Source organism: Cercospora kikuchii (genome assembly GCF_019650295.1).
Source record: "Cercospora kikuchii DNA, contig_00008, whole genome shotgun sequence".
Lineage (NCBI taxonomy): Eukaryota > Fungi > Ascomycota > Dothideomycetes > Mycosphaerellales > Mycosphaerellaceae > Cercospora > Cercospora kikuchii.
In genome coordinates, this window is record NW_025408589.1 from 2,455,521 (window position 1) to 2,480,264 (window position 24,744).

Here is a 24,744-nt window from a genome sequence, read left to right on the forward strand (position 1 = left end):
ATGGAGGAACAGCAAGACAGAATGGAGCCACAAACAATACCTTGAGGCATCACATGCCAGGAGCAAGGTTGTGAGGAGAGAGCAAAACCTAGCGTGGAGAAGACTAATGAAAGAGGTTACAGAGGACCCTAAGAAGATCTGGAAAATGGCCAAATGGGCAAGAGAGGGAGCAAACCAAGGGCACCAACTGCCACACTTCCCAAGCCTAGCTAACACAGAGCATAATGGAGACACCAACGAGGGCAAGGCTGCAATCCTAGCAAAACACTTCTTCCCAAACCCAAGGGAGGCAGACCTAAGTGACATTCAACACACACAACTGCCACCCCAATTCCAGATGGAGGTGGAGGTCAACCTAAAGGAGGTAGAAGGAGTCCTCAGAAAACTGCCTAGCAACAAGGCCCCAGGACCTGACCAAATACCAAACCTCCTGCTCAAAGAATGCAGGGAACAACTTGCCCCAATCCTAGCTAAACTCTTCACTGCATGCCTGAGGATGGCATACCACCCTAAAGCCTTTAAGCACTCTACCACAGTGGTGCTCAGGAAACCACAGAAACCAGACTACACAAAGCCAGGAGCATACAGACCAATTGCCCTGCTCAACACAATTGCAAAGGTCCTAGAAGCTATAGTTGCCAAGAGGATGTCCAAAGAGACTGAAGACAGAAAGCTCCTCCCAGAAGAACAGATGGGTGCTAGGCCTGGCAGGTCTACCACCTCAGCATTGGACCTTATTACTGAACAAGTAAGAACCATTTGGAAGACTAGGCCTGGAGCAGTTGCATCAATGCTCTGCCTTGACATCTCAGGTGCATTTGACAAGGTCTCCCACCAGAGGCTGCTCCACAACATCAGAATAAAAGGCTTCCCAGGACATATTGTTGGCTTCATCCAATCATTCCTCCAAGACAGGACCACCTGCCTGAGGCTAGGAGGGTTCATGGACCAGCCAAGGCCCCAGAACACAGGAATCCCCCAAGGCTCCACCTTATCCCCAATCCTCTTCCTCTTCTTTGCCTCTACCCTGCTCCCAACACTGCATGAAGGGAACACCTCAGCAATGGGGTTTGTGGATGACTCCAACATCCTCACATACAGTATGTCCACAGAGGAAAACTGCAGGCAACTGGAGAAAGCCCACCAGAAATGTGAAGAATGGGCAAGGAGACATGGGGCAGAGTTTGCACCACAGAAGTACCAGCTCATCCACTTCACCAGGAGCAGGAAACACAACCTCAAGGCTACAGTCCAAATCCAGGGATTTAATGGGGAACCACTGCCTTCACTCAGGCTCCTTGGGGTATGGGTGGACACCAAGCTCAAATGGGGCCCACACATCAAACAGGCAGCAACAAAGGGAGCCCACTTGATGCAATCACTCCAGAGGCTGTGCAAGTCTACATGGGGAGCATCATTCCAAAGAGCAAGACACCTGTATACAGCAGTGGTAAGGCCAGCAATCACCTTTGGCTGCCAAGTCTGGTCCAGCCCAGAGGGCACACAAGGCTACTGCAGGAACCTCACCAAGCCTATTGAGAAGGTCCAGAGGGAGGCCTTGAGGAACATTACTGGAGCATACAAGTCAGTTGCAACAGCTGTCCTAGAGAGAGAAGCAAACATTGCTCCTCTCCACTTGTACACCCAAGACCTAGCCAGACAAGCATCCAAAAAGCAAGAAACACAACCTGCATACCAATACATCAAAGACAGGTGCAGGGAGATCCAGAGGCAAGCACAAGCAGGAAGGAGAACAAGGAACCCTGCAACACCAACCCAAACCAGACAGGAGGAAATCCTCCAGCTGGTCCAAGGCCAAGAGACAACAATGCAGACACACCCAGGCTGCAAGGCATGGTGGGCAAAACACCAGTGGGACAGGAAGTGGGAGAAGGACAAGGAAGAAAGAAGGGCTAGGGCAGGAGGAGAACAGCCACCTGCATGGAGAACCACCACCTCCTCTGCCATAGGACCAAGCCTGCACAAAGGACTTACCAGACCAGAGAGCACAATGGTCACACTCCTGAGGACAGAGCACATTGGGATGAGGCAATACCTCACCAAAAGGAGAGTCCCAGGATTCACACCAGACTGCGAATGTGGGCAGGGGCATGAGACACCAAAACATGTATGCATATTCTGCCCCAGGTGGAGGGAGAGAAGACACCTTTTGTTCCAAGAAGGAGGATCTACAAACTGGAAGGACCTAGCAAACACAAAAAGAGGACTGCATGCTACGGCCAAATGGCTAATCCAAGAAGGTATCCTAGAGCAGTTCTCACTTGCCAGAACAGAGGTATAGGAGGGAAGGGGAAGAGAGAAGGGAAAGGATAGGACCTGGTGAGAGGAGGACTCGCTAGAAACCTAGTATTGTCCGAAGGAAAACAGGAACGAAGGAAGCGGCTACGCAGACTGCAAAGTAAAAGAGAACGCGAGGGTTTTTCGAAGGCTTTTCCCTCGACCGAACTATATAGAGCGTGCTGCTTACTCTAGTTAAAAGAGGTAGACCGGCGTATAAGAATTATCTATCTATTATGTGGGATATAGATTACGTTTCCGGGCTGTCTCTCAAAAATTGTGTGCAATGAGTCGGTTTTTCTCTCTCTCTCTCTGTAGGGAAGAGGAATAATCTGAATAGCGTTTACTACTAAGTTGAGCTGTTTTCACGTCTGCTTTGTCAGAATTTGCGATATGATTTTTTTTTTCACGTAGGACAGAAGGATGTGATACTTTTTTTGCTCGATACGTTGGAATAGAAACTGCTTCTTCTTCCCAATCTAGCCTTTATAGACACTATTTGCAACATCATATCTACAAGCAAGCAGAGAATGCTTGTACCTCATTTAAAGGACATGGCAGATTGGGAGACAGCCGGCAAGTCTTGGGGGAGAAGATGAGCGTACTCTACAGTGCGACCATGAACTTCAATTGCGGTGTTGTCCGACAGTTCGACGCAGATTTATGAGCTTTTCGCGCATACCTGAATATGTAAGTGAGTCTGTCACGGAGACTTGATTCCTCGGCAACAAAGCTCCATTCGCGTCGTCGCTGGCCGAGGTGTCGGGCCTGCGTATTCAATCTTCTGTACGCCCGGGGTGACACGAAAGGGTAACACGCGAAAGGAGGCCACTGACGCGAAGTCTGTCACCAGTGATTCTCGGCAGGGAGAGATCGCCACCACCTTCACTCCCACGCCTAGGAAATGTCTCGTGAACTATGGTACCCAGAATGATACCCCTTATCGTGACAATTAGCAAAGCCCAAGCCTGATGGCAATATCAGCGTTGATTATGAGCACTGCCTCGAATTGTAAGTTGCATAGGGGCAGTCTACCGCTCTGCACACCCATGCCATCGCTCACTGTTGTAGCATCCGCCAGGCAATCATGTGCCAAGCCGATCTGACACTTTCGGGATGACAGTGGCACGAAAAAGTGGGCAATGATGCACCCAAACCTTAGCAAGCAGCTGCACGATTGTCTACACCTTTGTGTTGACCGGCACAAAATTCAGGGCTAGGTGTCGGATCGTGGGCTTGATGTATGGAATAGTACTGTGATGGGAACTGGGATCATCTCAGACGAGACAGCAAGACTGCACACAACGATGCAAGCAATCTCTTGATCGTAAAGGGTCGCCGTTCAAAAGCGTCTTCTACGGCTGTCGAGTCCATCTATGCTTGCGCGCGTTATAGCTAGGAGAGGTGTCCAAATTTGCTGCCCCTCGCGCGAAATTATGACGGATTCTTTTACTGTCCGCTGAAAAAGAGGAGTCTCTGCGACCAAAGCTAGCTCGATAATGGTGTTCCGAGATGACGAATTGTGCACTATGTAGAAAATCTGCTATCTAGAATCAAGAAGACATGGTGTTTCGAGTTCAGGCGAGACAAAGAAGGCGTGTTATCGATCATGATGTTGCGCAGTGGCATATGCCTCGGCCTACGCATGTTACTGGGCCGGGACGTGGGTTTCTCTTCTTGATCTCATCAGGGGCAGGTGAAGTATCTCATGGAGCGTAGAGGTATCGTTGAAGGACTTTGGAGACAGACTTCCTATGATATCATGTAAAAAGTTTATACAGTAGTGCGAAGTCGTCGCCTGGTGCTCGACTCCATACACTGCGCTTGATTCCCTGAAGCAATTACAGCCTCCTAGGAGCGCAAGGATGAAAGAACGACCAGGGACGCAAGATATCAGCTCATTGTGCCTGTCGTGAATCGAGTACCAATTTTCCATCTAATTGACACGATCAAATGATCGCAACGGCCGCCTTCACCAAATCAACGATGCTAGATCTTCGGCACAAATTCATGGCTGACTATACCAACCGTAATCAGGTGAACGGAAGCATTAAGATTCGATTATTGCGTATCTAGAAGATGGATCACAGACCAGGTGTGCTAACGGTGGTGTGCATAGCGGTGGCCGAAAGCGGCAATGAACGAGCTACCGAAAGATTCTACAATTTCAGCCCGGGGTCCGCAGGTTCCGAGGAGCGAGAAGTCCATCCGGTCGCCAACTTTATCGTGGCGCACCACGGTGAAGTACACCATCCCGCCACGTGAGCGCCCTCTCATGTTTGACACCGGACGTGCCAATGGGTACTCGCGGAGCTTCGGCCGCCCGGCCTCCGAACACATTGGCCATCACCATATCTCTTTGGCCCTATATTTCTTTGGCATACGCATCTTGTGTTGACTGTCTAATTCCGCCTCACACTCTTTACCTTCACCAATACAGGGCCTCGTCTTTGGCGTGTTGATCATCTGACACGGCATTTCTAATGAGCAGGGACCTAGCTGACAAGATCGGTAGCGACACTACTGTTGATGTTGCTACCGCAGACACGAACGATGGCAAAAATGTTCTCAAGCAGTTGCCTGCAAGCCGAGCCTATCTGGTGAGCCTCCCACATCTCTCCTACTGCATTTGATGTTTCGCGACGTCCCATATTAACGCTGGTGAACAGCGAGTCTTTTCCTACGGCTCTCCGACCATATTGACTCTCCAGGCCGTCGCTGTAATCGCTGCCTGCGGTTCCGGCGTTGCACTCGCGATGGTCAACCTTGTCCTCGGCAACTTCATCACGCTGCTAAGTGGATTCTCATCTGGACGAGAGATTCCGGATGACTTTCTGTCAGCAGCGACCGAGCAGTCGTACGCACAACTGTGTAGGTAACGCTGACTGGCGCTCGCTTTATTGACCAGATCCAGGTTATACTTTGTCTACATCGGTATCGCTCGCTTCGGTTGCATCTACCTCTACTCGACCATAATGACATACGCCGCCCTCAGAATCGGCCGTGAGTTGCGCCACGATTATCTCCGCTCTGCCCTACGCCAGGACATCAGTTTCTTCGACTATGGTTCCGCAGGGTCGATCTCTATGCAAGCAACATCGAATGGCCGCCTGATACAACTGGGTATCTCTGAAAAGTTGGGTCAAATAATACAGGCTGTAGCGACGTTCATTGCTGCATTCGCCATTGCTTTTGCAAGCCAGTGGAAGTTGACACTCATACTGCTTTGCGTTGTGCCTGCTCTGATACTCATGGTTGGTACTGCAGGAGGCATCGACGCAGGCATTGAGACTCAGATGCTTAAAGTGTACGCGCAAGCCGCTGCATTTACCGAGTCGACATTGAGCAGCATTCGCGTCATCCATGCTTTCAACCTTGGGCCGAGAATCGTCAGTCGATACGCCACGTACTTGGATCAAGCTCGGGACTTGGGAAAGAAGAAAAACTTGCTCTACGGTCTGCTTTTCGCCGGTGAATACTTTGTCATGTTCGCCGCAATGGGTCTTGCCTTTTGGCAAGGAATCGCAATGATCGCCCGAGGAGAGGTCGACGGTATTGGTACCGTCTTCACGTGAGTTGCGACAGAAATCTTCCGTGACTCAAGACGTGGCTCACAGCATTTAGTGTCATCTTCTCGATCGTCATTGCAGCAGCTATGCTGAATTCTATTCCCCCAAACATGGTCACCTTTACCAGAGCGGCAACAGCCGCATCTGAACTGTTCGCCCTCATCGACCGAGTCTCACAGATCGATCCTTTCCACCCTGGTGGCAAAAAGCCTGCGGACTCCGACGGATCGATTGACATTCGTGGACTCACATTCAGCTACCCGACTCGACCGGACGTCATCGTTTTGGAGGATTTCAACTTACAAATCCCTGCGGGGAAAGTGACAGCCTTAGTGGTAAGTCTGTGTTCAATGAAATTGTCGCGAGCGAAGTGTCTCACAACGTTTCCAGGGGTCTAGTGGGTCTGGGAAAAGCACAATCATTGGATTACTTGAAAGGTGGTACAATCCAAGTGATGGGAAGATCCTATTCAGCGGTACGCCGCTCGAGCAGCTTAATCTGCAATGGCTTCGCACAAATATGAGGCTCGTACAGCAGGTGAGTTCTGCGTTACATGCAAACAGCTTTGCCATGACGGTCGCTGAATGATGTAATCACAGGAACCCGTACTCTTCAACGGCACTGTGTTTGAGAACATCTGCCACGGCCTCGTAGGCACTCCCTGGGAACATGCATCTCTAGAGGACCGACTACTTCGTGTCAAGGACGCGGCCAAGACAGCATTCGCGCACGACTTCATCGAAAATCTTCCGCGGAAATACGACACATCTATCGGCGAGAGAGGTGGCCTACTCTCCGGTGGGCAGAAGCAACGTATCGCCATTGCGCGCAGCATTATATCTCAACCGAAGATTCTCCTGCTCGACGAGGCCACCAGTGCCCTGGATCCGCATTCCGAGGCTATCGTGCAAAAGGCGCTCGACAGAGCATCGAAAGACCGGACGACAATTGTCATCGCGCACAAGCTCAAAACCATCAAATCCGCCGACAATATTGTCGTGATGAAGCAAGGAAAGATCATCGAGCAGGGACAGCATGGTGAACTCATTGCTTGTGGCGGGGTCTACTCGACACTGGTCAGAGCTCAAGAACTGTCGCCCGACGAGGACAGATCCCAGCCGATCAGTTCTCATGAAGGCCAAGATGCATCAGCTCTCGAGAAGACTGAGACTCTTGGTCGTCATCACAGCGATGCGCACAAGAGACTGGATCTACTTAGCGAACGCGAGGATTATGAACTTGTCCCGGCCACTGGAATTATATCTACTGTCGCCAGCCTTGTACGACATACCCCACACCTGAAATGGTGGTATCTCATTGCACTATGTACAAGTATCTTGGGAGGTAAGTAAACACCATCCTACAGAACTGTCCTGGAATGCTAATAGCATCAGCTGGCATTTACCCTGGCCAAGCCCTGCTCCTTGGTAACGTTATGGATGTCTTCCATCCTACGTTAGATCAACGTCGCGGCTATTTCTTTGCACTGATGTTCTTCATCATGGCAATTGGTCTCCTAATCATCTACATGGTCATGGGTTGGGTCAGTAACCATATTGCACAGGTAAGTCTTCTCATCCGGAGTCTCTCGAAAACCCACACCCTGCTAAGTGCGAGTAGTCCTACGGCTACGATATTCGCAAACATATGTTTGCTTCTTACTTGCGCCAAGATTTGCGCTTCTTTGACCGTCCTGAGAATACCATCGGTTCTTTGATCAGTCGACTAGACTCGGACGCGCAGTCGCTTTTTGAACTGATGGGCTTCAATATCACGTTGATTATCCTTTCCGTCATCACCGTTATCATTTGCTCGATTCTCTCCATTGCCATATCCTGGCGACTGGGGCTTGTGGGCGTCTTTGCAGGAATTCCTGTGATGGTTTTGGGCGGTTACATCCGAATCAAAATCGAGACAAAGATGGATGCGGAAATTGACACAAGGCTTCGGGAGAGTGCCTCCATCGCATCGGAAAGCATCACGGCCATCCGGACGGTCTCTTCGCTTGCTATCGAGAACGACATCCTGCTCCGTTACACGGCCAAGCTCGACACAGCCATGTCCGAATCCCTGATGACGCTCGTGTTTATGATGGGGTTCTCGGCTTTTACCCAGTCTGTGGAATTTTTCATCCTGGCTCTTGGCTTTTGGTACACAGTACAAACCCGGCTTGCAAGTCACAGCACCTGCTAATCTTGCTCACAGGTGGGGCTCGAAGCTCATCACTATGGGAAACATTGATTTTTACGAATTCATCGTGTCCTTCATGGCTGTCTACTTCTCCGGCCAAGGCTGTGCCACCATATTTACATTTACAAGCAGTGAGTCGGCAGTCGACTGACCAGGTATCGTGTTGCTGATATAATACAGGCTTCACAAAAGCAAATGCCGCAGCCAACTACTTCCTCTGGTTGTGCAATCTGGAAGGCACAATTAAGGAGTCAGATGAAAACAGAGACGTCGTTCCGGCGGCTGGATGCACGTTATATGAGTTGGAAGATATTCAGTTTGCATATCCACTTGCCCCCGAGCACCTTGTGCTCAAAGGAGTGTCTTTGAGTATCCATCCAGGTCAATTTGTCGCCTTCGTAGGTGCCTCGGGCTGCGGGAAGAGCACCATGATCTCTCTCATCGAGCGATTCTACGATCCGACGAGCGGCCGCATTGTCATAGACGGCGCACAAGACTTGTCCAAACTCAACCCTCGAAGATACCGTCAAGCCGTTTCCCTTGTACAGCAAGAACCGACCATGTTTCCTGGCTCGATTCGCGAAAACATCTTGATGGGTACTGACCAGGGTGCCACAGGGGATAGCGCTGTCGATGACGCTGCCATCGAATCCGCATGCCGAGCGGCCAATGTCTGGGACTTTGTCAGCTCACTGCCGCAAGGTCTCAGCACGCCTTGTGGGATGGGTGGCGCGCAGCTCTCGGGCGGACAACGGCAGCGAATCGCAATTGCCCGCGCTTTGATCCGCAATCCGAGTGTCATTCTTTTGGACGAAGCTACGAGCGCTCTCGACACAGAGTCGGAAAAGATTGTGCAAGCGGCGCTCATGGATGCAGCCTCCAGTCGCAATAGGATCACCATCGCGATTGCTCATCGTGTGTCGACGATCACGAGTGCGGACCGGATTTTCGTCTTTCATCGTGGGAGGATTGTCGAGGCGGGCACTCATTCGGAGCTTCTCGCGCAGCGTGGTACTTATGCGAAGATGTGCGAGGCCCAGAATATTTGAGATTTTGTTCCACGTTTCGGTTTTGTAATACGCCTTCTTTCGATTGCGCCTGCACCACCGTATATGGACCAAATATCCTTTGCTGTTCGACAAATCAACGTGTCATGTTGTGGCCACCGGAGTGGTCGTCGACTATCATGAAGTCAGCCACGCGTCGGACTCGTTGGACGATCCTTGATCTAACCGCCTTTTCTCCGGTAACGTTGGAACACGTTGACAGTCTGAAGCTGCGTGTATCATGTCTGCTTGACTGCCTCCCTTTTTCAAGGCGTGGGCGATCATGCCCAAACAGCTGTATGTGCCGACAAAAGCCAAGAGTCATCATTCTGGCTTGATGCCACCGAGGAACATCCCGAGCCAGAGCTGAGACGCATGGCAATTATGGACCAGGATAGATTTATGCAGAGTAGTCAAAACTATATAGCCAGCGAATGCTAAGCGGGTAGAATCGCTCACACGATCTCCGCTGTTAGCCTGCAGACTTTGGAATGCATGGCCTCTCGTTGCAGCATCGCTTGGTTCAGCGACGTTGAGCCCTCGGGCGTTGTCAGATACGGGACCCCAGACGCATTGATCTTTGCATAAAGACCTTCCAGGTAAGTAACAAGGATACACAAGTTAAACGTCGGACATCAATCGCTTCTTCCAAGCGGTGAATCCTTTAATATTCGTGCCACAGACTTGCGAGATAACACACTCATGAGTGTCTCGGACCATGGAAAGCTCTATTCTGTCCACGGAAAGTTCATGTCGGTACCCTGAAGCATCTCCATCGACTCTTGGTTGGTATAAAGCCATTCTTCGAGAGACGCATTGTCACCCATCCAGATCATCGGGTCCAATGTATACTGGTCGTTTCCGGTGCTGCCGAGCTCTGCTGCAGTATGTGTTCCAGAATGTACGGCCCTAGGGAAACCCAAAGCAGCTAAACTTGCATCCATGGCCGAGGCAGAAGATGATGCATGGCCGTTGACCGTGTTGATTTCCACATAGCGTCGAGCAATGCTCTCAAGCACCTGAAACAATCGGTGCATCTTGGCAGCATGCTCAGAGACCGTGGTGGCAGCTTGAATGGACCTGACAAAGGCATCGAGTCGAGCCGCATCCGCTTGGTCCCTCGTCTCCATGACATGACAAAACAAAACAATAAAAGGCACGAAAGGAGCAAACATGAGCGTCCTGACAATGTTAGTACTGGATCGCGGAACAGCTGTGATTCAGGAATAAACCTGCCATTGGACATATGTCGCAAAATAAGTGTCGTTGGCTTCACATACGACCTCCATGCAGTCATGATGTCTGTCCAATGTGGCGCGTGCCGCCTTGATGCAATCGACGCTGAATGTTTCCGAGGAATGCATCCCACCGTATGCTGCGCGATAGACGTGGGTAAGTAGCGAAAGTCGCAGAATCTCATCGGAAAGAGCGTAGAAGTCCATCAAAGTGCTACCTGACCGCTCCTTTGCAAGTGGGATATATTGAGCCTGGGGGCAAATTAATTCTCTACGTAATGTCTGATCAACGGAGCAACAACATTGCCACTCACCTTCGTCTTCTCCGTCTCCCGCGCAATTTCGTGCAAGCTGGAGGCCAGCAAATGCGCTCGCGACTGCCTCACGTCGTCAGGCTGTGTGAGCGATGCGGAAGAATAGAGCATTTCATATATGCTGCCCTGACATCTGGCAGTTTTGATCCACAGCGCGAAGAACGCGAGTACAGGTTCTAGGTCCTCGCCAGATATAGCGGGTGGAATCGTTGTGACGTCCCAGTCTTGTATGATCGAGGGCCTCCCCAAGCGCAGCGACAGGCTCTTGTCTACGTAATAAGTGGTCCAGAAAAGGAAACGGGTATACCTGAGGCTCACTGTCCGCCGACTAATCTGAGGCGATTCTCGGTGATAACCCAAAGTCTGACACAACTCAGCTGCCTTTGATGACAACGACCAGGAGAGCGAAGGGGTCGAGAATTCGATCGAATAGAATGCCTAAGCAAATTTTAGCAACCTGTCTTTGATTTCCAACCGGGGAGGTGGAACCTGCTGCGAACAAGAGTGCTGCGATCACGTCAGCAGATGCGGGTGGTTGGATCGGGATGTTAGTCATTGCCGTCTCCAGATTGTCTCGACAAACAGAGGCGTACTGCATGTTGCGCTGTTTTTCGTCATGGGATAATTGAGCTGTGCAGGCATAGTCCCGAAAGAGCGAATAGAGGCCAGCGTTGACGCTGATGAAATCGTACAGCGATGTCTCCTCGGACAAGTACGCCTGAAGACACAAGTCGCTAAAGGACCGCATCAAGACGTACTCGTAGACCCATCCTGACCCAGCGAGAGTTTGAGCTTGTGGTGGATTGATTAGTCACGCGCAGTCGGCGGCAGCGAGAGCCTTGGATGTGCTTACCTTGTGCAGCGCGAATCAGAGCTGCGGAGTTTTGGAGGGGAGGCAGGTCAAATCTTCTCCGGTGCAAAGGCTTTGACGACTGTGTGCTCGCCAGGCCCGATGGGCTGGCCTCGACGTCGGTATTCGAGGCGCTGGCGAGGTGCGATAAAGCGTTTGCGGTTGCATGAATCTCCGGATCAGGCTGTGCGGCGTTGATGAAAGGTTGCAGGAAGTTATTTAAGAACACTGAGTGCGCCGACAACGATGAGTCCCCTTCCACAATCGGCTCCGCTGCTGATGCTGACGGACGCGCAAGGGCTTGGGAGAGCGAAGAGGTCGGAAATCCGGAGAGGTGCCCTGGCTCTCTACTGTCGGGGTTCTCAGTGGTGCGGGTGGCGGATATGTGCGTCGCGAGGTCGTTCAGCAATCTTGTGATGTTATCCAGCCGATGCTCGATGGAGTCGACCTTTTTTTCACTGGTCATACGCGTATTTGTCAGGCCCTCCACCGCTTCGGAGTGTAGGCAGAACAGCAAGGGAACATGCACTCACTACTGCGAGGAGACCAGGACGCGGGTCCTCTTCTCCCTGCGCTTATTGGGAAGACGGACACAGTCGACTCCAGCGCGTTGACACTGAGAACATGGGAATTCTTTGTCACATCGTATCTGGTGGCCCGTCGTCAGTGCCCTTCATGGAAGACAAGAGGCCGAAGACTTCGCCTTCGCCGGAAGCGACAGCCGAACCTTTCGGGCCCGGCATGCTTCGCACTGGTGTTCACAAGTCAGCAGGCAGAGTCAACACTGAGACGGCGGACAGTGTCGCTGCCGGAAAAAGGTCGAGGAAAGGAAGGCAAGGCAAACGAACTGCAGGACGGCTGGAAGCGAGAGAACTGGTGGCGTGCGACGACGACGTGCCTGGAGGAAGGGGTGCAGCATCGCTATCGCTCGCCGTGGACTCGGTATGGTCCATGATCATAGGGATGTGTGTAGAATACTAGGGATCAAGGAAAGCGTATTTGAATGACAGCCGGCTAAGTTAGTACAAGTAGGAGGTGGCACTCAAAGAGAAGAGACCGGCAATCTTGGCCGGAGCCTGAATGCAGTTAGATCTCATTCCAGATTACATAATCCGACTGACTAAGCGGCGAGAGAAGTATCTTATGGAGTTCTGGCCATGAGACAGACTGGCGGGTAATATCGAGTGGGAAGATGACGAATGTGTTCAAGCCGATTCTCTTTCTTGAGATGAGTTTGGCGAATGCTTTCTCGTAGCCTGAAGTTTGGTGATGGCGGACGTTTTACACAGGGTGATGATGATGCTCGTTTATTTGCAGCACATTAGCCGAAAGACCCTTAGTGCAAGAGGATGTTTCATGTGTCCCGGAGTACACGATCCGGTTACTCGACGATCTGAAGGCTAGATATGAGGGTGGTTATGACGATGGCACCATTCAGCGTGCTGATCTCGGAGGCATGCATGGCAGATCCTTTTGCAGAAGCAGCATGAACATGATAGCCCGGGAGGATGGGTATGATGTTCATTGACACTGACTGCTGAACGAGGACGACTTGTACAAGGATGTCAAGTTTCGCTGTCTTACGATGACGGACGGGATGCTCATCAGTCTATGGTAGATGGCCAATTTCAGCCAAGCCGAACACATAGGGAGAGCTGGCCCGAATGCGTCTTGCTACGGCTATCCGTTCTCACTAGGCTGTGTCGAAACTTCCCGGCATGGGATAGGTTACTTCTTCGGAATCGTCATCAAAGTCGTCGTCACTGCTGTCCAGTTCTTCTATTCTCCGATCCTTGTTTTGCTCTCGTGCTTCCTTTACAAGCGCTTCCCACGCTTTGCGCCTCTCGTTCCTAGCCGAAAGATCAAGCTTCGCCCATTTCCAGTCCTCGTAGTCCTCATAGAAACGGAAAGCTTCTTCCGCAGTGTCGCCGTGACTATTGCGCCCGTCTGGGTGGTGTCCGCTGAGATCGAGGAGTGACAACTCCGCCAATGTGTAAGCGTCAGCATAACATGCTGCTAAATGTAGGTAATTACCGCCAGAAAGCGTGTAGATGGGATTTTCTCGCTGCTTTGTGTTCTCGTGAGCGTTTCGAACAATCACCTTGACTAGGCGAAGTCCACTTACGGGATCTCTTCCTTGTGCTTTGCGGAGAGCTTGCAGAGTCAGGCTTGAGTTTGCGATAATCGCACGGTGGAATGGAGTCTCGCCGCAATCATTGATTGCGTGTAAATTTGCTCCGTGTCGCGCCAGTGCCTCCAGTATCTCTAGACCTCCATCGTACTGATAGCTCGCGAATTCGTGAGCAGCTGTGCCACCACCGATACTCACGGTTGCGACCTGGGCACCGTATGCTACCAGAACTTCCACTTGCGCCGCATTGTGGGCGCGAAAGAGTGGAGTGTAAAAAAATCGATCAAATGCATCAGCGCGAGCATCGTGAGCCAGAAGAAGTTGGGAAGTTTCTGCGTCTCGTGCTTGGTGCAGTGGAGTTTTATCGTGTCGATCAGCACTGTTGACATCAGCACCATAAAATAGCAGGATCTCCAATATTGCGAGCCTGGTATTCAACTCGACCTGTACTAGTCCACCAGAAGCATGGTGCAGTGCCGTCATACCAGACCGATCTTTCGGATTTGGCAGCGCATCAGCCTTCAAGAGGGCTTGCACGAAGTCGAGCGACCGTGTGGCGCACGCCCAATGGAGCGGTGTTCTGCCCAGAGCATCCGGTGTCTCAATGTCACGCATGTTATTTTGTACAATGACCTGCGCAGATGCACTTCCTGCTTGTGGTAGCACAATGGCACAATGTAGCGCTGTGAAGTCCAGGTACTCCACTAAGTCGTCCATATCAATGCCCAAGTCTTCCCAAAAATGCGCTGCGAACTCGCCATAAATGGAGCGAGGTACATGAGCGCCCAACGAAACCGCAAAACCAGCTCTCTTGACTAGGTCACATAGGGACACGGACGACTCCAACGAAGAGTAAACCAGGTAGCTATATGTGTAAACACACTGATGATGATCGTCAATCAGCGCATGTTCGTCATCTGCAAGTCGCTTTTCCTACGACTATAGCACTTACAAGAAATAGAGGCACACCGTCAACTACCATCTGCGGATGGATCGCACCCGATGCAATCGATTCTTGTACGTGCTTGACATCCCTGAATTGAAAGGCGACCAAAAACCCGATCCAGAGAGGATTGGGTTGCGCATCAACATTCAGTCGTAGACTCCAAGTAGAGCCATAGCTGGAGAGGCCACAACAATGATGTTGAAACTCAAGTGTCTTCCAGGCTAGCCACGATGGAAAATGATACGAGAACGATGACTTGTGTGAAGCTTTCAAGCAACTGTCCTTGGTGCAAGGACGAGTGTAGATGGCTGGGATGTAGTCGAACATGAGCTGGCCTAGAACCCCTTTCAGCCATCGAGGTGTGCACCCTGCAATTCGTACGTGGCACGCGCAGTCGCAGGATACGTGGCATCGCCTGCCTGATAAAGTGGCCGTGACAATCACTGCCTCCGGGGCCGACGACTGCACATAGGAGGAACTTAGAGTCACATCGTTGCCGGCAATGATAATCGAGCTTTTGTCCTGGTTCTCCAAAATTGGCATCGGATGATATCGCTTTTGTGCGAGGTCTGAAGTCGCCACACTTTCGTTTTGAGACACCACATGCTGTGCTTGCTGTGAGCTCGCAGCAGCGATTCGATTTTGCTGCGATAGTTGTGTGACATGGGGCAAGGGTATACCTTGACGCATCGAGTCAGCTCCCGAATATTGCAATATCTCGCTGAGTGGGTTCGAAGCCGCGTAATTGGCAAGCATCTGCTGCAGGCTCGGCGAAGGTGCGGCAGGGAGGCCGTCCTGCTGAGAGATATGGAAGCCTTGAATCTGGACGACAAGCTGTCTCGTTATGTCTCTGTGCTTCATCAGTGTGCTTGACCAATCCGACACGAGCCGATGTTTACCCTTGAATTACATTAAGTGCGGTCAGTCCAGTTTGAAGATTATCCCGAGCATCACGGATCTTCTGCTTGATTCTTTCGACTTCCGGTCCATATTTCATCCAGTCCCGACGATTCACCTGGACGAGGTTGACTCAGTCAGTCTCGAATGCCAGCGAAACATGACGCTGTACATAGAGCAATAGCTTCCAATACCTTCGTGCGGCCTTCCTTGGTCCGACCTTCATCAGCCCGGAGCTGGAATTCTAACATCGACCGCAGCTCCAACGCAACATCGGTGGTGTTTTGTAGAAGCCCGCCTATGCTTTCATGTATGTCTTGCTCAAACTCGGAATGCTGCACTCGGCGAAGGCACACCCGAACGACGACTAGCACACTGCGTAGCGCCTCGACTTCGTTTGATAGCTCGTCGAATAGCTCGGGCGCTTTGCCCGCTGCTCGAAGCTTGCTTAGTGTCGAGGTCGTGGTTGTCGCTGCTCCAAGTATTGCGATGATACCAGCTGTAATAGACAGCGGGTCCATGTTGGCATAGAAGTTTCTCTGTGTTCACTCGTAGGAGAGAAATGTACAGCAGTAAAGGGAAGAATTTGAGTACTCCATGAGCAGCAGGGCTGAAGCTCTAGGTGGACAGCATGTGCAAGGATCCTCTTCGAGGCTGTGGCTGAGCATGAGTTGATGCTGCATGTCGAAGATCTGTGCAACCACAAGCCGCCAGCTGGAGATTGGGTTTAGCATCCTGTTGGCCGTGAGTAGAGTGCCGGGCATAAAGTTCAGCCAGTAATCTATTTATACAAACCAGAATCGCATCAGCAACTTTTGCGCGACTTTTGTGCGGTATAGAGAACGTAGACATGGTCATGATAAGGCCCAGCTCAAAGAGGTGGCAAAAAGCTCGAACATAGCTTTCGGCGGTCTGCACAGCTGCAGTCAGATGGTGGCGTGGAAACTGACAAAGCCTCGTTTGCTATGTCACAGCAGCTAAGGCGGAATATGCGTGAGCTGCCTGGGCACGCTGAAGCTTGGGGTGACCCAGAAGGAGGTTGGACACTTTTCGAAGTGAGGTACTGCGCCATTCCGGCTGCCTCAAATTGTTGGACACTTTTCGAAGTGAGGTACTGCGCCATTCCGGCTGCCTCAAATTGTTGACCGATCTTCGGAGTGAAGTTCGAGCAGGAAAAGATATTACGGCTTCAGAGCGGTCAGAAGAGGGATTCGAAGCGCGGCCAACGCAGAGGCCCCCCTCGTAGATGCAAGTTTCCTGGTGGAGGTGGCGCGTGAGGGAACTGAAAAGCACGGGGCACCGGGCGAACTGTTATGCCGAACGCCGGCCTGAGATCTCGCTGGATATTCACGCCTACGAGACTATTTTTTCTGTAAGTAAATTGGATCGCGTCTTCATCCTTGTATCTCTGGCACGCAGCACTTACTCAAGGTGTTCCTGTGTGCTGGAATGGGACGGCAAGCATCCGAAGCTGCGACGGAAGGCTGACGAGTATGCACGTTTGTAGACTTCCACTTTGCTACGACTCTAGGTGTCCGACAAGAGGTACTGGCGGCTTGCATATTGACTACAGAATCATCGTACCTTCTCTTGCTATAGGAAGCTTACTCAGATACCCCAAGATCCCCAAGATCCACCCAGCTCCAAGAAGCCAGACAAGCTCTGCAACTCCGCATTTTTCACCAAAAAAGTCTCGCTCTCCGACTGCTTCAGCTCACTGCCTCGACCATAATAGCTGTCTTCTCCTACCCACAGAAGCATGTCCGTGACAGGATCTTTCATGTTTTCCGGCAGGAATGAAGCGAATACCTCGCCTGGCAGAGATACGAAATTAACTTGCTTGCCGACATGATTTCCGATCGCAGCAACGAGCTCCGCTGGAGTCGTCCAGAAGCTGACGCCTTGCACCTTGACACCATTTGCCTTTTCACCGGCTTCGAAAAGACCCAGAACGTATTTGCCTGCGTCGCGTTTGGCATCGATGTAAGGGATCGGAATGTTTGAATCCGGGAAAGGAAGAGCCATTACGGGACCGTGGCCGTGGTCGTTCACTGTCTGCTTCATGTTGTCGATGAACATTGCTGGCATGAAGTAGCTCGCAATCATGCTGCCTTTGTTTGACTCGATGGACTCTTCCACTTCTGCTTTCCCGTCGAACTGGTCGACAAGGTGTCGTCGCCCATTGCTGAGCTTGGTGACATTTGGCAAGGAACTCCAGACCAGATGTTCGACGTTTCTAGCTTGACAAGCGTGGAAGATGTTCTTCCCTTGTTGGATCTCGCGTGCTTTCGAACCCAGGGACCAGAAGTCGGTGACGCCGAAGACTCCCCAAGTACCAGAGAAAGCGGCTTTGAGACTTTCCAAATCGTCCAGATCGGCCTTGACGACTTCAACTCCCCTCGCAGACAGAGCTTTGGCCTTATCGCTAGCTGGATTGCGTGTGATGCCGCGAATAGTGTATTTGGTGCTTAACTCTGGCCTGGACAAGACATTGTCCATGACTGAGCCGCCCTGAGTGCCAGTGGCCCCAACGACGGCGAGAATGAGCTTATTGGACATGGTTCCTCGATTGCTTGTTGCGATTGTCATTCGTGCTGAAAGATCTGTATGGGCGGACCGAGCTGCTGCATCGCTTTAGGAAGATGGGCCAGCGCTCTTTTAACTCGTTCAAGTCTCTGTGGTCCCATGCATCCAGGACACGGCTACATTTCAATACTCTGCCGCTTCACGATGGATGCGGGACGCATTTCGATGCCTTGCCGTTTCGTCACCAAACATCCGGACAGACTGATGTTGCCGTGTGCCAAAGCGGGAGCGCCATGGCCGAGTCTGGAAGTGCTGTGAACCGACTTCTCCGCCAAGAAACCTTGCTCACAGTAAACCCTATGATCCAAGAGCAGCATTGCATTGGCAGGGCATTACAAAGCATGCTTCAAAGTTGCGCCGAGTGTTCAAAGCTAACCTCACATGAAACAAGAGTCACCACGAGTACCTTAAGGGACAAACGCCGCCAAGATCTATGATTGGCGCACTTCACCCTTCTCGGAAGCTTAACTAGACCCGAAAACCCGATCAGGCTGTAGATTTTCGAACATTTGGAACTCATGGATGGTGGTACTGTTGGACTCTGTTCTGCTCAGTAGATGGTAGTCATCAATCGGAACTGCGATGGAGCAGCGTCGAGCAAAGTTCACGGAGCTCCCAAAACGGATGTGGAACGGTAGACAGAGAGCCTTACGAAGGAAATCCACTCGAGTGTCCTAAAGCTGGCAGTTCAAGGTCTACATCGTGGAGGTGTGTGAGCCGGCAAGATGTAAAAGAGACGTCAACGCCGTCGGCCACCTCAAAGTGACATTTGATGAACTTCCAGGCCGCCCAATCGAAATAGGTCGTTGCAACGAGCTGGCAATGAGGCCATGCGCAGGTAGATTCTTCCGCTGAAGTTCAGAGCGCGGATGCGGAGTCTAGATGACGTGAGGACACGATAGTCGAGGTCGCTACTGAACAGTGCGTAGCTGTTCGCACTCAGCGAGCTTACGAGCCGACTCTTCGTGCGGCAGCAAGGACCAAAGGCGACCGCGATGTACCTAAAAGGGGCGACAGGCAGGAGGCGACTGATGCGTTGCGTGAGTGACGAAGCCTAAAGAAACCAACACGTGGTATGCAGAGCTACACGAAGGGACAGGCACAGAGGAACGTGGTAAGCAGGAACTTGATCTGTCGCAGAATAGTCTACTTGTCTTCGCGAGCGTTCAGCTGCGTTTGAACAAAGATGGGAACTCTACACTACATCACCGATGAAGAACCTGAGTATCCATCCACCTTTCATCGATCGAATCATTAGAATAAGTTTGCAGGGCTTTCCGAAGTCAGGGGTCGGAAATGTGATATTGCTTGCATTCCACGCTCTCACAACACATCTCCCACCAAGCGGCATCACTTGCTCGTCCAGTCTCACAAACTTTCTGGGCGACAGCCAACACTGCATCGAGCAAAATCACGAGGCTGAGACCGTAGTATCTCCAAGGTAGCATGGCGAGTTCGTTATCCAGCCATCAGTGTCAACACCTCCCGACGAGTTTGTCACCAAACGCTCTCGCTTGCGTTGCATATCTTTAACGAATCAGTGGCATCCCAGACGAGTCGCCAGAACTGTCAGTGCACCATAGTGGCACACATACAGGTCGTCGAGGCTGATCAACGGCGACTCAGCGCGACCAACCTATCAGTCCACAGCGTTCGAGGCTCGACGGAGTGGTGCGCTCTTGACTCGAAGCGTCGTAGCTTGAGTGACCGCCAGGGCTGAAGCTTCCAGAACTGCGTCTGGACTGCCCCAGTGCGTCGCGAATACGAAGTTGTTGATCAAGTGACAGTCGTGGGGGATCAACTCGATCATCAAATTGGGCGTAGAGGACGCTGGACGAAGAGGCAGAACGGTTGGAGACCCGATGAACGGAGCGTCGAGCATCCCCCATTCTGTCGGTCTCGTTCGATGTCAAAGCACAACTAGCACGGCCCGATTGCTCGTAGGTGCACGGTAGCCTTATCTTGCTCTTTGGCCATCTGGGGTAAATGCGGTGAAGCAACAGGCCCGATACGGAATACTTTGGTGGTCTCTCTTTCTGGTCCCAACTAGTGTCAGGTACTTAGTTCCCATGATTACTCATGCTGCGACGATATGGCTTCGACTCCTGGGCGGGAAGCGCATGTCAGCAAACGGGACTCTCAGGAGCATGCTCTTCCCACCCACTGTGACACTCATTCGAATTTCTTCTCAAGCAACTTGGCTTCTGGCAGTATCAGCCATGTGAGCAGATCGGAGGTTCGTGCAGTGGTGTAGCGAGTCCAAGCTCCGTCAAACCGCAAAGGTATGGGGCAAGCCTGAGCAGCACAGTTCAACCTCGTCCGTGTGCGATTGAACGCTACCGCACTGGCTGGTACTAAGACGGTTCAAAGCTAGCCATAGGGCTCAGTGACTACACAGATATGTAAGCCAGCTCACTAATCGGTTTCAGTCTAAGACTGCCCTGTGAATGAGCCATTGCTGTACCGACCCGGACCCGAAATGTAGGACAGCATTAGAGCCACGTGCAGTGGGCCTCAATCTCGTGTTTTGCTCTCAACCGAGAATCGCAATGCGAACGGTTTTGCAGGTCGGATTCAGGCAAGTGGTCACACGAGCGCATACGACGGGTGGATTGTAACCCGGTGCGATATCTGGTGCCCGATGATATTGGATCCGCAGCTGGCTTCACGAAGGTGACACTCGGGCACGTACTAAGTGGTAGGCTCACGGGTTCATTCACCTCTGCCGGTTGCATGAAACGGCTCCGTTGGCATCTCGTGGGGTAGAATATACGAAGGCCGACTCCTTGCATAGTCATCGGTTATGTGCAATTGTCCTGCTATGAAGTGTGTTCACAGTGAAACAGCAGCGACACACTGCCGGACATGAAGTTGAGTCCGAGATCTCTTATCGAAGTGAGTAACAGCTGTGTTATGTGAATAGAAACAACTCGTTACACTAACATGCAAATTTAGTCGCCGAGACTTCGGCGCTGGGTACGGAATTATTTCGAGCCGAATTGATGCACAACCACTCGCCCACATGAACCGGATAGACGGATTTAGTCTCTGCAATGAATTGTGCAGATGTCTGGAGACACTGTTGGCAGGCTGTTACATCTGAACGATCACAAAGTTCGACATTTCGATCCATGTACTGCCCTCTGCAGCTCTGCTATGCTGGGCATACATAGGTTTCAAGTGCTGACCTCACAGCTTAGATCAAGCTTCTAGAAGAGCGTCATTCATCCTAGTTTCTGAGAGCTTAGGCCACATAAGCTCGGGGGAAATGCGAGGGTAGAGCTCTAGTGACATATTCATCCTAGTCGATCGATCTAGTCAGGCACGCGACAGCTCAAGTGTTGCGGCTAGCAAGCCACGTGACAGCAGCAGCACGACGTTATCTGGAAGGCGCACTGTGGTTTAATTGCCCATCGAGTAGTGTGTAGCAAAAGCTGATGGTGAAGAGCGTCAACTTCGGGCCAAGCATCGCGAGAATGCGCTTGATCTAAGAAGAGATTCATTCTCAGCCATCGGATAAGGATACGAGGACAAGGCGATCCAATACCATCATGGTTGTTTGTAAAACAGCGCGAAATGGTGTTGTGGGGGATAAGCAAGACCTACCACGGAGGGCCCAGAGCGCCATGATAGCAACTGTGGACCGTGAATGGTTAGCACGCGGACTGGTTCACATCCTCCCCACAGAGCATTGACTGGTTTTAGAAGTGAAGAGGTGGTGCGCTCATGTACTAACCTCTTTCTTCCAACGGAGTCGCTGCACCCTTTGGCGGTAAGATGAGTTCAACGCTCTTGTCTTAGATAGACGCCGCATGTCGGAAGCGACACCGTCCACGAGGAGAAGCATAAAGCCTCAGTGCCTTCGCTGTCAAGGAACTCCTCATCAGCACCAGCAGCACAACACTCCAGCCCAACAGTCCCAGACCATACCGACTTCTACCGTCCTTCGACTCAACCATCCAAAATCACTCATTCAAAATGAAGTTCTTCGCCATCGCCTCCATTGCTCTTCCGCTCATCAACGCGGCCATGCTCCCAGCAAGAGCCGCCACCGATCTCGACCTCACCACTCCACTCACCTGCCCTCTCAGCTTGGACAAGCTCTCTGGCAGTCTTCCAGTGCAGCAGATCGATGTGCTCGATGTCCTCAAGAATCTCATCAACGATGGTAAGCATAAAGCAATGACGATCTCACTTACGAACTTCAAGACTGACCCAAACGCAGGAGAGATTGATCTTGTCGATGTCAAGGAAGCTGCAGACATTGAGAAGAGAGCCATGGTCCCCGGCCTGCACTGCGGTTACACGCGTGCTTTCAGTAAGTCATCGCCATTTGCTGTGACAAGAAATTGTTGAGATTCAATGTGCTGACAATACATCTGCAGGGTGCGCAATGAACTCCGCCGGTTTGTTGAACCAGTGCGTCTGGGCTGCTATCAAGCTTGGCCGTGATGTTCAGGACGACACATCTTGCATCGCTGCTGCCATTGCAATTGGCTCCAACCTGGTAGGTTACCAATGATCGTGTTTCCGATGTGCTTTCACTAACGTATCTCTAGTCCAACGACTGCAAGCTCTGCTTCGGCGTCGCTGGTGCTGTTTAAACGGTTGTCGGTCTTGTCACGATGGGATGTGCCGGGGAGCCGGGCACGATGGATGTTCGAGTATGAAGGATTTGGAATGAGGTCAGACATCAGGAACTGGAAGTGATACCATGTACGACGGGCTGGACGTGGAATGCCTGGGGTATTCCTAATACTTATTATTCTCACTGTATGTTTAGTGCTAGTATCCGGCTAAGTTTATGACGAAATCGTAGCTCAGGGACTTATTGATTTTCGAAACACAGTGTGCATGTTCACAAGAAGTCCCAAGTTGGACCGCTACGAAATCTCGCCTTGGATGTGTATTTGTGCAAAGTGGCCAGGAGCGCTTGGCTGGACGGACTGGTGAGCTTGAAGGTGAGGTCCACCACGAACTTGCCAAGAAGGGTACTCACAGCTGCTCCCACGTGCTTCCCTCGTGTGAGTGAACCACGATCCTCTGCATCCACTTTCACATGTGTGTAGCAGAATTGATAGGTGTTGATGCAAAGGCCAAGTGAATTTCGGGAAAAGTCGTGTTGCGCGACTTTCTTGAGCCGAGGGAAAGCCGTCCGACGAGCAATTTTACGTCACTAGGGCCATCACAAACTCTCCTACTCCCTCTGTTGCAATCTGCGGTGTGCAATGCAGCAGGAGCAATTCGAGAGTCGGCGATAGTCAACAATGTCGTTCCAGGCGGATGTGCAGCGCTATGTCGAGGAAGCAGGCAGAGCCATTGAACAGTATCTGCCGCAGGTGAGTAGTACGGCAATCGAACAACGCATCAAGCCCGCGCCGGGGTTCCCCGCTGACTGAAACACTTCAACAGGACCGCAACTCGCGACTGTTGCTCGCTGGAGGCGCTGCGACTGTAGCTGGTATCGTCTTGTTCCCGCTGGCCCACCACTTCTATCTGGGACGACAACTCGTTCACACACATCCGAGCACCGGTTCCCTGTGGGCTTCCGTCGAGTGTGGCGAGATTGAGAATGTTCCTAAGGATTTGACTGAGAATGCAAAGGCTTACCGTACTGTACACGACAAGGTGACGAAGCATATCAAAGATGTGACGATTGGGCTCAGCGCTGACCTGGAGGCCGACTTCACCGGCCTGCTCCGCAACAACTTTATCCAGCACAACAGGACTCCAGCCGGCTGGTTTGTGTGGCTGGCGTATGGTTCTGCGAGACAACGTGAGACTTTCAAGACGGACTATATTAACAATCTGAGCTTCGTAAAGGGGGATCTGGTCAACGGAGCGTACGAAGTCGTCAAGCGAACTCCTCTTCGCGTCGAACTTGCCATTCGACCGCCGGCACAACTCGATGCTGTGAAGGGTCTCTTGGTCATCTCCTTGCGACCACGAAATGAAGGCGCTACTCTTTCCTCGGAGACCATTCAGTGGACTGAGAGGAACAGTGGAATCGTGTTGCCATTGGAAAGATGGCTTGGCAAGTTCTTACATGATCTGAGCGCTCGATGGGTGACCTTGTCCGGAGCACAGTACCTTCGCGGGCTGGCGGCCGATCATACGCTGTAGATCAGCGGGTTGCGATTAAGATGGTACGAAAAGTCATGTATGCCAGCAGGAACGCTAAAGGACAATGGTTGAAGATAGGCTCGTGGCGACTCAATATTGTGCCTGGAGTGGGTAGGACAATCGATTGCGATGCATCTAGCCAGACAATCAAAATGATCACGCTATATCATGTCCAGTCTTCGCCTGCACCGCTATCAAACCGATATGACTATCGATCAAATGGCGTGCGGAGCCGATGGAACTCCGATCACTGTGGAGTGCTCGAGGCTATGCACCTTCGCACTCCCTCCAAGCAATACTTAGATGTCGATTCTCTTAGGTGAAAATAGTCGCCTTTCATCAAGAGATTCCAGCATGGCAAAACGCGGGTTGCATGCGTTTCGGGACCCCACTTTCTGACTGCCGAGGCAACAACTCAACGACATGTCTTCTTCCAAGCGTGACCAAATATCTGACAGAAAGGCATTGCCCATCGAACGTTTTTGCAATTCATTGGTGTAGGATGACAAAAAAATTGCCCATCGGTGTGAATCTGTATTGACCCTGAAATCGAAGCACA

At 51.5% G+C, this 24,744-nt stretch overlaps 6 protein-coding genes across 7 annotated transcripts; 3 read left to right on the forward strand and 3 right to left on the reverse strand.

The window, feature by feature from the left end:
- Positions 1–4,781: 4,781 nt before the first annotated feature.
- CKM354_001213800 (uncharacterized protein) lies at positions 4,782–9,106 on the forward strand (the record flags this gene model as incomplete). 2 transcript variants are annotated; one of them, XM_044807650.1, is made up of 10 exons in its annotated part: positions 4,782–4,898; positions 4,968–5,155; positions 5,207–5,869; positions 5,923–6,202; positions 6,258–6,404; positions 6,467–7,211; positions 7,256–7,431; positions 7,488–8,017; positions 8,073–8,188; positions 8,238–9,106. In XM_044807650.1, the coding sequence occupies 10 exons, from the start codon at positions 4,782–4,784 to the stop codon at positions 9,104–9,106; spliced, it is 3,831 nt and encodes a 1,276-aa protein (XP_044663585.1). The 2 variants fall into 2 exon arrangements, with proteins under 2 accessions (XP_044663585.1, XP_044663586.1); XM_044807651.1 differs by having other exon boundaries at positions 5,213–5,869.
- A 725-nt stretch (positions 9,107–9,831) lies between these two features.
- CKM354_001213900 (uncharacterized protein) lies at positions 9,832–12,455 on the reverse strand (the record flags this gene model as incomplete). Its single annotated transcript, XM_044807652.1, has 8 exons — positions 9,832–10,285; positions 10,340–10,590; positions 10,653–11,090; positions 11,146–11,444; positions 11,506–11,960; positions 12,036–12,151; positions 12,230–12,253; positions 12,351–12,455. The coding sequence occupies 8 exons, from the start codon at positions 12,453–12,455 to the stop codon at positions 9,832–9,834; spliced, it is 2,142 nt and encodes a 713-aa protein (XP_044663587.1).
- A 740-nt stretch (positions 12,456–13,195) lies between these two features.
- CKM354_001214000 (uncharacterized protein) lies at positions 13,196–15,997 on the reverse strand (the record flags this gene model as incomplete). The annotated part of the gene is made up of 5 exons (XM_044807653.1): positions 13,196–13,570; positions 13,628–14,515; positions 14,586–15,429; positions 15,479–15,594; positions 15,671–15,997. 5 exons carry the CDS (start codon positions 15,995–15,997, stop codon positions 13,196–13,198), a joined length of 2,550 nt encoding a protein of 849 aa, XP_044663588.1.
- A 1,087-nt stretch (positions 15,998–17,084) lies between these two features.
- Positions 17,085–18,035, reverse strand: CKM354_001214100 (uncharacterized protein; the record flags this gene model as incomplete). The annotated part of the gene is made up of 1 exon (XM_044807654.1): positions 17,085–18,035. One exon carries the CDS (start codon positions 18,033–18,035, stop codon positions 17,085–17,087), a length of 951 nt encoding a protein of 316 aa, XP_044663589.1.
- A 4,005-nt stretch (positions 18,036–22,040) lies between these two features.
- CKM354_001214200 (uncharacterized protein) lies at positions 22,041–22,666 on the forward strand (the record flags this gene model as incomplete). Its single annotated transcript, XM_044807655.1, has 4 exons — positions 22,041–22,230; positions 22,288–22,380; positions 22,448–22,569; positions 22,622–22,666. The coding sequence occupies 4 exons, from the start codon at positions 22,041–22,043 to the stop codon at positions 22,664–22,666; spliced, it is 450 nt and encodes a 149-aa protein (XP_044663590.1).
- A 663-nt stretch (positions 22,667–23,329) lies between these two features.
- Positions 23,330–24,185, forward strand: CKM354_001214300 (uncharacterized protein; the record flags this gene model as incomplete). The annotated part of the gene is made up of 2 exons (XM_044807656.1): positions 23,330–23,401; positions 23,475–24,185. The coding sequence occupies 2 exons, from the start codon at positions 23,330–23,332 to the stop codon at positions 24,183–24,185; spliced, it is 783 nt and encodes a 260-aa protein (XP_044663591.1).
- Positions 24,186–24,744: the final 559 nt, after the last annotated feature.